The sequence below is a fragment of the Macrobrachium nipponense genome, chromosome 5 (genome assembly GCF_015104395.2).
Source record: "Macrobrachium nipponense isolate FS-2020 chromosome 5, ASM1510439v2, whole genome shotgun sequence".
NCBI classification, from domain to species: Eukaryota; Metazoa; Arthropoda; class Malacostraca; order Decapoda; family Palaemonidae; genus Macrobrachium; species Macrobrachium nipponense.
The window spans coordinates 5574340-5588977 of NC_061107.1; the positions used below are offsets into that span (position 1 = coordinate 5574340).

General features: G+C 37.9%; 1 protein-coding gene across 1 annotated transcript; it reads left to right on the top strand.

The window, feature by feature from the left end:
- The first annotated feature begins 6 nt into the window (after positions 1-6).
- LOC135215144 (uncharacterized) lies at positions 7-3342 on the top strand. Its single transcript, XM_064249585.1, has one exon. It carries the CDS (start codon positions 36-38, stop codon positions 2955-2957), a length of 2922 nt encoding a protein of 973 aa, XP_064105655.1. The 5' UTR covers positions 7-35; the 3' UTR covers positions 2958-3342.
- Positions 3343-14638: the final 11296 nt, after the last annotated feature.

Genomic DNA, 14638 nt, shown 5'->3' on the forward strand with positions numbered 1-14638 from the left:
TCATTCCAGTTAGTAATTCCAGTGATGTCTTGCAGATGGACGACGACCCAGTCCTTCAGCCTGATGACCATCATTTGCTCAGGTTCTACGCAGCCATAAACAGAGTTGTGCAGCCAGCAATGCACCGCGTCTTCATTTTGCTCAGACCTGACAATGGGAAATCTGTCAAGGAACTTCTGTTTGATATCAGTGAATTCTCGCAGTTCAATAAGCCAGAAAGACAAAAACTAGATGAAGGGAAACCCAGTAGTGAATTTGATATATCACTCCTGTACAAGCTACTCCAGAGGGTTTGTGGCTTAGCAGACGCCAATCATTCCAAGTGGAGTGATGCCGGGTCACTTGAGAATTCTCTCAGAAGACTGAAAGATTACAGGAACACTTTAGCCCACGAGCAGATTTCTCTCACCTCTGATGAACTCCGAGAAAAGATCAGAGATATGGAAGGGTTGTGTCAAAATATTCTCGAGGCAGCTGGTCAACAAAGGAGTTTACCTGTTGCTGCAGACTTAGAAAGAATGCACGATGGGATGGAAGAGGCAATATCAGGAGAAATAGATCTATGGGAACCTTATAAGACTGCTTTGGCCAAATTAAGAAGTGAACACACCACAGTCCTGATCAGGGAAGGAAGAAAAGATATTCATGCAATTGGAAAGAATTTAATGATCCTAAATCCATTCGTTTGGATGATTGATTCTAAATATGCCAACTTCAATGTGGAGAGTGTGTATACAGAGAATGGGATAAAAGGCATGGGCAATGTCGATATACAACATCTGTTAGTTTCTGCTGTACCTGAACATCAACCAGATGCATTACCTGACGTCATTGTAATATCTGCTACTCCCGGAATGGGCAAAACGAGTTCGTTTCGCTTTCTAGTCCAAGATTGGCTCTCCTCTAATCCAACCACGCTTGGAATGGAAAACATCGATCTCATAGTGCCCGTCGTATTGCGACATGTGAGCAGCAATAATATCAAAGATTTGGTTAAGGATGAACTTCTGCACAATGTTGCAAAACATCTGCAACCAGATGACATCATCTCAGCTCTGAAGAATGTTTCCTTGCTTTGGATGTTGGATGGGTATGACGAAGCAAGCACAGAAACCAGAAAAGTGGTCAAGGAAATCGTTCAGAAGTTTCCAGGTTCCAGAATAATGATTACAACTAGAGAAGAATTCAAGAATGAAATTGAAACTGAGGTAGCTTCAGTAGGTCGCTCTTACTCAAGTGTTACTCTTGCTGGGTTTTCTGTTGAAAACATACAAGAATACGCTGAAAAAATAATTTATGCTTCTGTTCAAAATCCACAAAAAAGAAGCGATATACTGAAAGAGTTCATGGCATTCACTGAAAATGAGTACAGTCTGGATATCCTACGTGTTCCTCTATTTGCAGCTATCACAATTGTACTGTGGCTCGACTCCCCTGAGAATGCTTCCCACATAAAAACAACTTCCTCTCTATTCACTCTGCTTGTTGATCACATGATTCAGAGACTCGTAATACGAGAATCATACAGAAAGCTGAATCAGACCATATCTTCCTTAAAACAGAAACTCAGTAGTTTTTTTGACAGCATTGGCTTTGTTCTTTGGCAGAACTATGATCACTTCATTCTTCACCATTATGAAGTAGACTATTTGCTAGAGAAATGTTCAGAGCTTGGGCTTCCATTTAAGGATTCCATGTCAGCTTTCTTTGTTTATGCTGAAAAGGCTACACCTCTGGGCATCGTAGAAGAATACACAATCATCCATCGTGAATTGATGGAGTTCTTGGGAGCGAGAGCATTTGCCAACAAAATGATCCATGAGGGATGGGATGTGATGGACACTGCTAAATATTTCCTCCAAAGAAAGAGAGAATTATTACTGAAGCATGACCCTTTACATAATAGTCTGGGTGGTTTGTACTATGACATAGACAATTTGTCCATGGAGTTGCCTTGTGATAAATACGAGACCTTCTGTAACGAACGCTTTGTGATGCCAGTATATGTTTTTATCAGAAAATATGACAATTGTTGTTATATGTGTTACAAATCCATAGAAGAAGAAAAAGTAAGTGAGGATTATTATTTACATACCGACAATTTTGTTACAACACTTAAATCAACAAATTTCTGGTGCCATGTAAAAGACAAATTGTTTGGGCGGTGGTTCGCGTATGTTTTGGGATACCTGAGTCTCCGTCGACACTTGAATGAAGAAAGGTGTGAACAGTTTGCCTTTATTTTTAGTTCATCTAGAGGTCCATTTCTAAACATATCGTACATCTTATTAGGACTGAATGAAGCTGGAGATGATTTATTTGTGAAAAAACTATGCAATTACGTTAATCGTAAAATGTGGGCATTCAGAGATAGTCGTTGGTTTTCACAAACACAAACAGTAAAGATTCTGCAGTACATACAGCCGAAGTCAGTCTTTCTTCATCTTTGTAAAGAACTAGATTATTCTAACAGAATTGATTCAACAAAGTTCCTACTTGATTACATTGAAACATTTGTTGAATACAACTGTGAAATTCACCTTGACCTGCAATACTTCTTCCACAATGCTGACCCAAATTTAGAGCTGACAATGACTTCTCTGGAACGGTTGCTCAGAGGCACTTCCCGTTGCCGACTTGTTACATTCAGAGGTGTTGTCGACGACAGTACTCTGGTACTCCTAAAGAGATCTACTTACCTGAGGGAGTTATCTCTGATGTACATTGGGGAAGACCTTCGCCATATGGCTGAATTAGTGAAGACGTTGCCTGAACTGAATGTTTTCCGATTAGCTATGGATTTTCGCTGTTGTTCTGGCGAGGAGCTGCCCGTTCTCATTCGAGATGAGGAGGTGGCAGTTCGCGAGCTTTGCGTCATTCTTACTGACGTTTTCAACTACGATCTGAGCGTGTTGCCACGGCCCTCAAGAGATTACTTCCAAATCCGTTTCATGTGATCTTACGTGGCAGAATTACGACCTTTGACCTAGAATGGTTACTTCCAAATCCGTTTCGTGTGATCTCACGGGCCAGCATTTCGAACCTTGACCCAGCATTTCGACCTTTGAGGGAAAGGATATGGACTTATATTTCTCGTGTCTTGGAAAAGTTTTTGAATGTCAATATCATACAAGTATTGCTGGAAGCTCCTGACGAAATTTGTCAGTACGTTCATATCATAAGACCTTATGTAGAAGACTTGGAAAGATTCTCAAACCAGCAGTTCCCCAGTACTACAATAGAAGTCCAATTTGTCGACGCCACAGGGTATGCATGGAACTAAAGAGACAGGACTAACAGCATACTAAGAAGTATTTCTAAAATTGGAGTGTGATTATACTTATGCATATTATTATTATTAGTATTATTATTATTATATTATTATTATTATTATTATTATTATTATTATTATTGTTGTTGTTGTTGTTTACAATAGTATCATCATATATCATGTGTTAAATGTATATTACTGAAAATGTAATTGGAACCTGGACGATCCACAGATCTCATCGATCTTTTCTTCTCAACGGACAAAAATTTACAGAAATTTGCACAGTAAAGAAAAACATGTATAAGATGCGCCTTACAATTTGAAACCCTCCAGTAATGAGAGCCAGAGTATCAGTTAGCCTCTGTAAAGAGCATCCTGCTGTCATGGTGAGTATATAGCTCTTTTAGTGCCGAGCTTTTGAACTGCGCCTCCTTCCTCGTTGCGTGTGCTAAATAAAGCTGGCCTCGTGCCAGCGCTGCTCTTCTTGTTCTTAGACATAGAGCAGCCTGTGAGTGAAGCTTAACCCTTGCTCCTAGACAGAGAGCAGCCTGTGAGTGAAGTTTAACCCTTGCTCCTAGACAGAGCAGCCTGTGAGTGAAGTTTAACCCTACCAGAAGGATGGAGAGTGAGACTCCTTGGAAGAAACGAAGGAGGCTGCAACATCAGCGTATCCTATTGGAGCCATTCTTTCCAGTACTTGGAATCATTCGCATTTCATGCATATTCACTTTGATGGAAATTCTGTTGATAATTATTATTATTTATTTATTGCTATTATAACTAATGGGAATTGTGTTCATATTACTATTGTAAGTAGAATTAGTTGATTAAGAAAGCTAAGTCCTATTTCCAGACTACCTTGGAGCTTGCCTAAGATTAGATAATGGGGCACTTTGAGGTCACATCTAGATATTGCCTTAATAATGAATGTGAATTAGAAGTTGCAGATGCAATGCTGGAACCGCTAAAAATGATTAAATTATTCAAGCTTCCTTTTTCTTTTTTTCGTCCTTGTTCTGTGGTTTAGATTTCCTTCTAAGTTGACTGCGATTTCAAGAGGTGAATTTCCTAGGTACTTGTTTCCAATCTCTCTCTCTCCCGAATACTCAAGACCAACGATTTCTCCATAACGACTAATCTTCATCTTGGGTAATAATTCTGCACGAGACTAATGACAAACAGCGGAGCTAATCACCCTTGTCGTTGCCTGGTAATGACCTCCTCTTTATAATAATGATTCTCTCTGCTACTGCTGCTGTTGTCGGTGTACTTTTAACGGCAATATTGCTCTTCGGTTGCTCCGTTTCGGTGAGTGGTTTTCAGTAGCTCTCGCCGTCGATCGTTTCAAGGTTGCTACGTAGGTCTTTTACCTGTGTGTGTGTGTGTACTGTTGTTATCATTGATGTTGCTGTCGAGGTAAGTTGATGGTGAATAAGTGCCGTTTGTTGTTAAAGGAGGAGGAGGAGGAGGATGGAAAGGAGAATGAAGAGGAGGAAGGGAAGGAGGAGGAGGAGAAATGAGGAAGAAGAGGAGGAGGGGAAGGAGAAGGAGAAGGAGGAGAAGGAGGAAGAGGAGGAGGAGGAGGAAGAGGGGAAGGAGAAGGAGGAGAAGGGAAAGGAGAATGAGAAGGAGGGGGAGAAGGAGAAGGAGAAGTAGGATGAGGAGGAGGAAGAGGAGGGAAAGGAGAAGGAGGGGGAGAAGGAGAAGGAGAAGGAAAAGGAGGAAGAGGAGGAAAAGAAATATGAAGGGGCTACTCTAGTCGCTCTATAGGAGTTGCTGTAATCATTAGCGCGCTGAAGTTAACTTGATCACCGTAATCTGGAAGCGTCAGGACTTCGGTCAGCAATTACTCATAGTTATCATTCAAGGAGATAACGAACGAAGATGATTTTCTCCAGTAGGAGGATTTACATACAAGATATTAAAGATCTGGATGGAAGTAGACAACTGTATTTTTTACGGTATTTTATTGTGTTTTTTAAGAATTACATAATATTATTGTTTAAAAAATATCCACAATTATATATATAAATATATTTTTATACAAAAATATAAAATAAAGACTTTCGAACACCTGAACGGTGATCCTCATCAGTGTAACGTTAAAATGTAATGAAGAGGATAGTTTCCCTCCGAAGAGCATCTAAAAAGGTGGGTGGGGCGAGAAAATAATAACAGCCCATCATCGAAGTGCTGGTTCGTGTTTTAGGTAATCCCAAACTCAACAGGCAGTTGCGCCAACCTCCTTGATCTCCGAACCTGCGAAGTTGCTCCTGCTTGCACTGCAAAGGTGCCATAGTCGGAAACATCCATTGGGACGTCGGCTATCTGGAGAGAGAGGGGAAGAGGAAGCAGAGCATCAGGGTTCACATGGTCAACGTCAGTTTCAAAATTAAAGTCTTTTAAGTAATGCTTGGCAATGAAACTGTTTATAAAAGGGTCTTCATTGGTGAACGACTTATTATCTTCAAAAGATATTCCCATGTTTATAGCGGCGCCTTCAACTATTTTTATATATAATTGTGGATATATTTTAAACAATTTGTTTTCACGAAACTGAATTTCTTAACAATCTTATTCACGTTTACGATCATACTTATAAATGGATCTTTTCTTGAGAACAAGAGAGGAGGTGACTGCCTACCAAAGACTAGTTGAAAGGTGGACTAGTGCTGTTAAAACCAAGAACCAACTCCAGTTTTTGAAGAACTGTTTGGAGGAACATGTTATTCCTAAGTCTTTTGGCTGGATTTTTCTTTCTTCGTTTGGGGGAGAGAAATTCCCCAAGTTTGCCAGACTGTATCTTGAAGACCGCATACAACAAGCCTCCTGGGATGTGGAAACGAAATTTTTGTCTCTTGGCGAAGCCTTGAGATGCCTGGAGAAGTTCTTCAATGAGACTTTTTTGAGGGTGCCAGAGAAAGAGCGGGTGAGGTTGCTAGACTTAGGGGTTTATCACATGGTCAAAAATTACAACAAAAATTGCTCAGACTTTATAATGTTTCAAAATGGGAGATACATGTGGTTAAAGTTCTCAATCTCTCCGACTTTCCTTTAAATAAACAGCAATTAGAAATTCTTAACCTGGGTCTTGGGTTTTGCTTGGGCAACAGTAAACAAGATGTTCTTCAAGGTATCAGAAACATAAACTAAAATAATTTCAAATACCCAGAATATAATATTAACTTTTTGAAAGGTGTTATTCTTAAACAAAACTTAAGTGGAAAGGAATTTGAGGTTTTGCCGAAACGACATCGAGAAGCCTTAGGTTTGTCTTTTCAAAAATAAGGATATTATGGTTGTAAAAGCTGACAAAGGAGGTTCCACCGTAGTTATGAATAAACAAGATTACTTGAATAAGGCTTACCAGTTATTAAACGACACTAATACCTATATAAAATTAATTAACCCTCCCACCATTACAAAAACTCAGCAGGATTTCAATCGGAAAATTAAAAAGATCGCACATTCTTTGCAGGACCCCACCCTTAAAGAGCTTATCTTGTCAAAAATCTCTGGAAAAATCCCTAGTTGGCCATATTTTTATGGCTTGCCTAAAATACACAAAGTAGGAACTCCCCTCCGTCCAATAGTTGCCACTTGTAATGCCCCACAGAGTGTTATTGCTTCATGGTTAGCTAAGTCCCTTAGTTCATTACTCGGCACCATCTCTGATGCTCACTTAATACACTCCTCCCATTTCATTGACAGATTAAGGAGTTTTAACCGTACCGATGTTAGGATGATTAGCCTCGATGTCACATCCTTATTTACAAATGTTGCTCTTGACTGTTTTGGAAAATTTAAAGAAGAGACATGAAGAATGGACTATCAACTTTCCTATTCCTTGCGACCAGTTTCTAGACTTGGTTAGAATCTGTGTTGACTGTACCATTTTCACTTGTAATGATGAATACTTCCAACAAAGGGCTGGTGTTTCCATGGGTTCACCATTGTCACCAGTTTTAGCCAACCTGTGCATGGAGTTCATAGAAGTTGAAATATTAGAGAGATGTAACCCCAACTGTAAGCCTGCTCTGTGGGTGAGATATGTAGACAACATATTCATTGTTTTTTTACAGCGGCGAGCTAGCTTTAGATTGCTTACTGAATACTGCCAACAACGTTGTCGATTCGATAAAATTTGCAGTTGAAAAAGAGGTTGATGGTAAGATTTCTTTCTTAGATGTTTTAATTCATAGGGATGTAAACAGTAACTCTTTCAAATTTTCAGTTTTTAGAAAAGCTACTAACAAAGAAAATTATATTCATTATTTTTCCCACCACTCACAACAAGTTAAAAGGAATGTAATTAAGAGTTTTGTTTTAAGGGCCCTTCGTATATGTGACCCCGCATTTCTAGACGGAGAACTCAAACATGTACTGTGACAATAAGAGTGAAAGTTTAAACAGTGGTTAAATAAATATTCAAAATACAATACCATGTGCTTGAGTTTCTTTAAATGTATGTTTAAAATTTAATATGTTACATACCCGGTGCATATTCACTGAAATCAGCGGTGGAGTTTATTGATCTCCTACAGGAAAAAGGACCAGAAGACGACATTGCCTCACTCGACGTTGAGAGTTTGTTTACGAACGTTCCCGTCGAAGAAACGATCGACATCATTCTTGATCGTGTATACAGGTCCGAGAAGAACGCTGCCCATTTCCGAAGATGTCCTCCGAAACATGCTGAAAGCTAGTACTACAGAAGCCCCTTTCCTCTCTCATCAGGGGGAATTATTTCGACAAGTAGACGGAGTCGCAATGGGATCCCCAATAGGGGTCCTCTTTGCAAATATGTACATGGCCACCGTTGAAGAAAGGACCTTTAGAGAACATAAAAAACCTAGGATTTATGGGCGGTACATCGACGATATATTCGTCACAATAAAAGAGCCTGAAGATACCAAAAAACTAGCAGATGCTCTGAAAAGAAACTCAGTGCTCAACTTCACCATAGAGCACAGCCAGCAGAAGACTTTGCCATTTCTTGATGTCTTGGTAAAACAACAAGAAGGACAGTTTAAGACGACCGTGCATACGAAAGCAACGAACGCTGGCCGTTGCTTGAACGCACGCAGGGAGTGCCCGGATGCATATAAAAAAGTCTGTCGTGAGTGCGTATGTCAACAGAGCCTTCACACACAGCTCATCATGGAAAGATATACATAACGAACTCGACCGAATTCGCCAACTGCTGACAAACAACGGGTATGCAGATCAAATTATCGAAGCAGCAATAAAAAGAAAATGGACGAATTTTACCAACCCAACACGATGGCGAAAAACGAGAACTTGATTATTTACCATCGTGTACATTATGGGTCTGCATACAAGGAGGATTGCTGCACACTACGCGGGATAATAAACAGAGACGTAGCCCCAAAAGCCTCTTACCATAAAATAAGCCTCAGGATATATAGTAAGCCCAACCTTGTAGCAGCCTTAATAATGAAGAACAGCACCGCTCCGGGGGGACCGAAGGAGATGTGCACGAATGTAGTTTACAAATTTACTTGTCCAGAGGAGGTGTGTAAACCTCACAGCTAAAACTACATCGGGCACACTACAACGACCCTTCGGAGACGTCTGCTGGCTCATAGAAATCAAGGGGCCATCCATCAACATTACATAGATGTTCACGACAGGAAGCCATCTCTACAAGAGCTCATAGAAGGCACCCAGGTCGTACACAGAGAAGACAACTACGGTCGCCTCTTAATAACGGAAGCAGTGAGCATCGCTATTCAGAAGCCGACCTTGAACGTCCAACAAGAGATTCGGACCATATACTCCCCTCCAGCAGGAGAAGGAATACCCAAGCCAACAGGGACCAGACAGCGCGCCCCAATCCACCGAGAACATCGCGCCCCTTGGAAGGCATGAGAAGACCCAGCGTCAGCGAAAGTCAAGTAACATCCTTACTCAGGTCGCTGAGACCCCGCCCAACACGAATCAGCAACCGTTAACCAACGTAGACCATTTTGGACATACACACACACTCAAATTTAAATCATACACATTTATGTATAAACAGAAATTATCTCTTGTACCTTTATGCATGCTATAAAATATATACATATATTTGTACTCCCGTATTTAGATTTCTATATTCATTTTCATTCCTGTATGTAATTTTGTAATTTTTATCTAAAACCAACATGTAACATATTAAATTTTAAACATACATTTAAGGAAACTCTAGCACATGGTATTGTATTTTGAATATTTATTTAACCACTGTTTCAACTTTCACTCTTATTGTCACAGTACATGTATATGTCCTTATGTTCTTTGTAACTAAAACAACGCCCTTAAGCTGTTAATCCCTAGACTAACCAGTACCCATACCTCAAGGTCATACCTCCCACACGATGAGATAAATAGGCCGAAAGGTCAGATTGTAAGTCAGTAGTCGCTTGATAATGCCATAAGGCGAAACAGCTGTCGTGACAAAATTCAATAAATGGAAGAAGGAAGTCTGCGTATTTTTCACCAGAAATTGACGAACGAGAATCGGAAAAAACTTCGTCGGTATGAAGATACCTGCAAGAAACTTATTGATGCCACTAAAGCAATTGCTTTTAACGAGAATTGTATTAGAGAAAAACTATTATATATATATATATATATATATATATAATATATATATATATATATATATATATATATATATAAAATATACAATGGACACGAACACACACACACACACGTATATATATATATATATATATATATATATATATATATATATATATATAATATATATATATATATATATATATATATATATATATATATATATATATATATATATATGTATATATATATATATATATATATATATATATATATAATATATATATATATATATATATATATATATATATATATATATATATATATATATATATATATCAAGCTACAATGTCCGTTTAATAATCTAATTCGCCTCTATCTCGGAATTATTAATTATTTTTGTTTTCATATATGCTTAACCGAAGGGGAATTTTTTCTCGATAATAGATTTACCTGTACTTGGGCGCGAACGCAGTTACATTAAAATCCAGGTACGTCAGGGAAGCTATACCACCCCACCACCGCGAGAGGCTTAAAGGTTTATGCCGTCTCTCACCTCAAATATTTTCTCGCGCTGAAGTATTCGTGGTTTGGAGACAACATCAACCCGCCTCGACTCCGGTAGTGTAAGTAGCATTTTTGACAACTCGTAGCATTTACATAAGTCATATCACATTACCGTGATTCATATACATATATCGAGCTACAATGTCCTTTAATATCTAATTCGCTCTACCTTAGAATTAATATATTTTCATATATGCTTAAACCCGAAGGGGAATTTTTTTCTCGATAATAGATTTACCTGTACTTGGGCGCGAACGCAGGTACATTAAAATCCAGGTACGTCAGGGAAGCTATACCACCCCACCACCGCGAGAGGCTTAAAGGTTTATGCCATCTCTCACCTCAAATACTTTCTCGCGCTGAAGTATTCGTGGTTTGGAGACAACATCAACCCACCTCGACTCCGGTAGTGTAAGTAGCGCTTTTGACAACACGTAGCATTTACATAAGTCATATCACACAGGCTGATTGGATAGCGTCACTGACTGTCCTGATTTCGTCCCCGTCCACTTGGACGGTGGTTCGATCCCATTGGGGGGACGAAATTATTATCAACTAAAAAAATTCCCCTTCGGTACATATATGAAAATATATCATTTGGGAGGTAAAGTGAATTTAGATATTAAAGGACTTTTGTAGCTTGAATTGATATATATATATATATATTATATATATATATATATATATATATATATATATATATATATATATATATATATATATATACACGTGCGTGTGTGTGTTTGTGTCCATTGTATATAATGGGCAGACGCAGTTTTTGAGGAGGAGGAAGAATAGGTCGAGAGAGAGAGAGAGAGAGGAGAGAGAAGAGAGAGAGAGAGAGAGAGAGATAAAGCAACGCAGTGCGTACCAAGTCTTTTTTTAGATGTGCGAAAAGAATATATCTTTGCTCTTCACAGTAGTACAAGTTGAAACGGAATCGCTGTATACGTCCGTTGACACGCATCTATTTTCATTTCAATGTTATATTAAATTCAATAAAAATGACGCAAACGTGTAACCATTTTCCTGATCTATTCGCTTATTAGTCCTTCCTTTCCCAAAGGTATACCCAAGATGAAGAAAAACTGGTCCTCTTAGCTCCGCCCACGAGCAAAGCTGTCTGTCGGACGTGCTTTGCATCGTCTGCCGGGATATATCCAGTTGGTAAGTTATGCTGGAGCTGAAAGGAAAGACATCAAGCAAACTGTGCTTTCTGGAATTTTCGTCCCCGAATTACCATTCCTCTTTTCTGATCAGTGATTCAATGTATAGATGATGTGTTAAAGTTTCTTAAAATTTGTCAAGTATGTCAAGCATGTCGAGGATTATGAATATAGATACCATTGCGGTATTAGTGATGTTTATGCTTACCATGGTCTCACCGATACACTCAAGCACCAACGGGCATCACAATCTCTCAGCAAGTGCCCTCAAGCCTGAGAACTTGACCGCAGGTAGGGTCAGGGCTGACGACTTCCTGGCCGAGATTCACCTTTCCAACGAGTCCCATCCCAAGACGACAGTTGGGTCTGAGGACGATGAACAGGCGAGCAAAAACAATTCCGATTTAAAATCGGGTATAGTATCGACTTCCTTCAATCATGAGGCTTCTACTGAATTGGCCGCCGACCATCCAACTACCATCTGTCCGAATATACGAGGTGCGAGTGTACGAAAAACCGTTGTGAAATGCCATTGTCAAGGGATGGAAGTTTATGTGAATGGAAAGTGTCAACCTCATGAAGGAGTTGTCGTCCCGGTGAAGCATAGTAAGTATTTTTCAAAACTGGATAGTATGTAGTTCTTTTTGTCGCATGTCAACTCAAAGTCTGGTGAATGAGGGAAGCTAGGTTTGAAACAACTTCGTGGCGTATTCAGCATAATTCATTCACTAACTTATAATGTATGAATAGATTTGTAGCTAACGTCTGAGAATATATATGTATATATATGTATAAATATATATACATACATACATACATACATGCATACATACATACATACAATACATACATACATACATACATACAAAATATATGTATATATATATATATATATATATATATATATATATATATATATATATATAATATATATTCTGCAATCCACATTACCAGATACATATGTAACTGCCGTAACCACAGTGACCACGTACACACACATACACACACACACATATATCTAAATATACATATATATATATATATTATATATATATATATATATATATATATATATATATATATATATATATATATATACACGAGGTCACTGTGGTTATAGCAATTACAAATGTATCTGGTAAAAGTGGCCTGCAGATTAAATGTATATATATATATATATATATATATATATATATATATATATATATATATATATATATGTATATATATGTGTGTGTGTGTGTGTATGTGTGTGTCTATGTGTGTGTGTGTATATGCGAGGTCACCGTGGTTATTACAGTTACATCTGTATTTGGTAAAAGTGGATTACAGATTTCTATATATATATATTATATATATATATATATATATATATTATATATATATATATATATATATATATATATATATATATATATATATATATACAGGGTGTTTCGAAACTAGGGGCTCCCCCTCTTCATCATAGACTAAAATTGGCATGGACAAAAACAAAAGTAATCAAGAACAGATATTTATCTATGTTTCTCTCTAAGTATTTAATATTTTGTGTGGCCTCCATGTGCCTGTACCACAGCCTACATTCTTGAGGGGTATGATTTCAGCAAATCGCAAAAAACCTGAGACTCAAACTCCATTTCCTCGAGCACTTCGGTCATCTCTCTTCGCAGGTCGTTGAGGCTTGGTATACCATCATAGTTCACTGTGCTCACTTCAGTACGATCCTTTAATATACTACCAATCTTTTCACACACATAAGGTCAGGGGAGCTACCTGGAAATTCACTTGACGGAAGAAATCGATACCATTGTTTTGAAGCAGCTCCTGTGTCTGAAGATCCTTGAAACACTGTGCCTTATAATGCAAAAATGTTACTTCTTCAGCAGATAACACATTTTCAAGATCTTTGAGGAAAGGAAATACATAACCAGTAAGTACAGTTTCTCTGAAGTATTCACCATTCCATGACTGTCCTTTTTCTTTGATGATCCACATTAACTGTTTGTCTGTGGAACAGAGAAAAATTCCCAAACATTCAGGAAATTTCACAACTTGGCGATAGTGCATGTCATCGCTGATATCATCCAACTTTGCAGCCCAAAGGATGTCATTTTTATGATTTGGCTTCCTGACTGTGTAAATGAAGAATTCATCTGATGCGGCAACATGGAGAAAGTCAGCTTCATCCCAATCTTTAAGAAGTGAACCACAAAACCATGCACAGTCTTCTCACTGTTGCTGAGTGATGTTGGGATTGCTGATAACATGAAATGGCTTGATACCAGATTTATTCAATTCACGATATAGAGCACTATAACTTCTCTTCTTTCCCCTTTTTGTTTCTAGTTCAAGCACAAATTTATGTAAAGACTTTCTTGGTCTACCCACTGCCTCAGCTATGATGTCTTTTGACTTCTGAGAAGGACTTCGGGCCTTCCAAGATTCTCACTCTTTTCATGATGACTGTCATATGGATTTTTGTTCCAGTTTCTTTTAACAAAGGATTCATCTCTTTTATTGTATGTAGCTATCCAGGAACGTGAAATGAAGAATGTGCCAGCATCCCTGGCCTCTCTGATGGTTATAGCCTGGATTCGGTCAATCCATCTGATTTCCTACGAGTCATTAGCCATGGGTGTATCTAACTCCGTCACTCAGTCTGGAAATACAAGAAATGTAAAATGAAGAATAGCTTAATAGAAACTCAAGATAATGCACTTGGAGATAGGCTATAGTGGAAAACTTCATAACTTTTTATTTGTTCTGTGGAAGGGGGAGGGCTCTAATTTCGAAACACCAAGTGTGTATATATATATATATATATATATATATATATATATATATATATATATATATATATATATATATATACATATACATATATATATATATGTATGTATGTATATATATCTATATATATATTTATAAATATATGCATACATATTCTCAGACGTTAGCTACAAATCTTTTCATATATTACAAGTTAGTGAATGAATTATGCGGAATATATATAGATATATATATGATATATATATATATATATATATAT

Coding starts and splice junctions, on each gene's coding strand:
- LOC135215144 (XM_064249585.1), top strand. CDS start 36: ATGGACGACGACCCAGTCCTTCAGCCTGATGACCATCATTTGCTCAGG.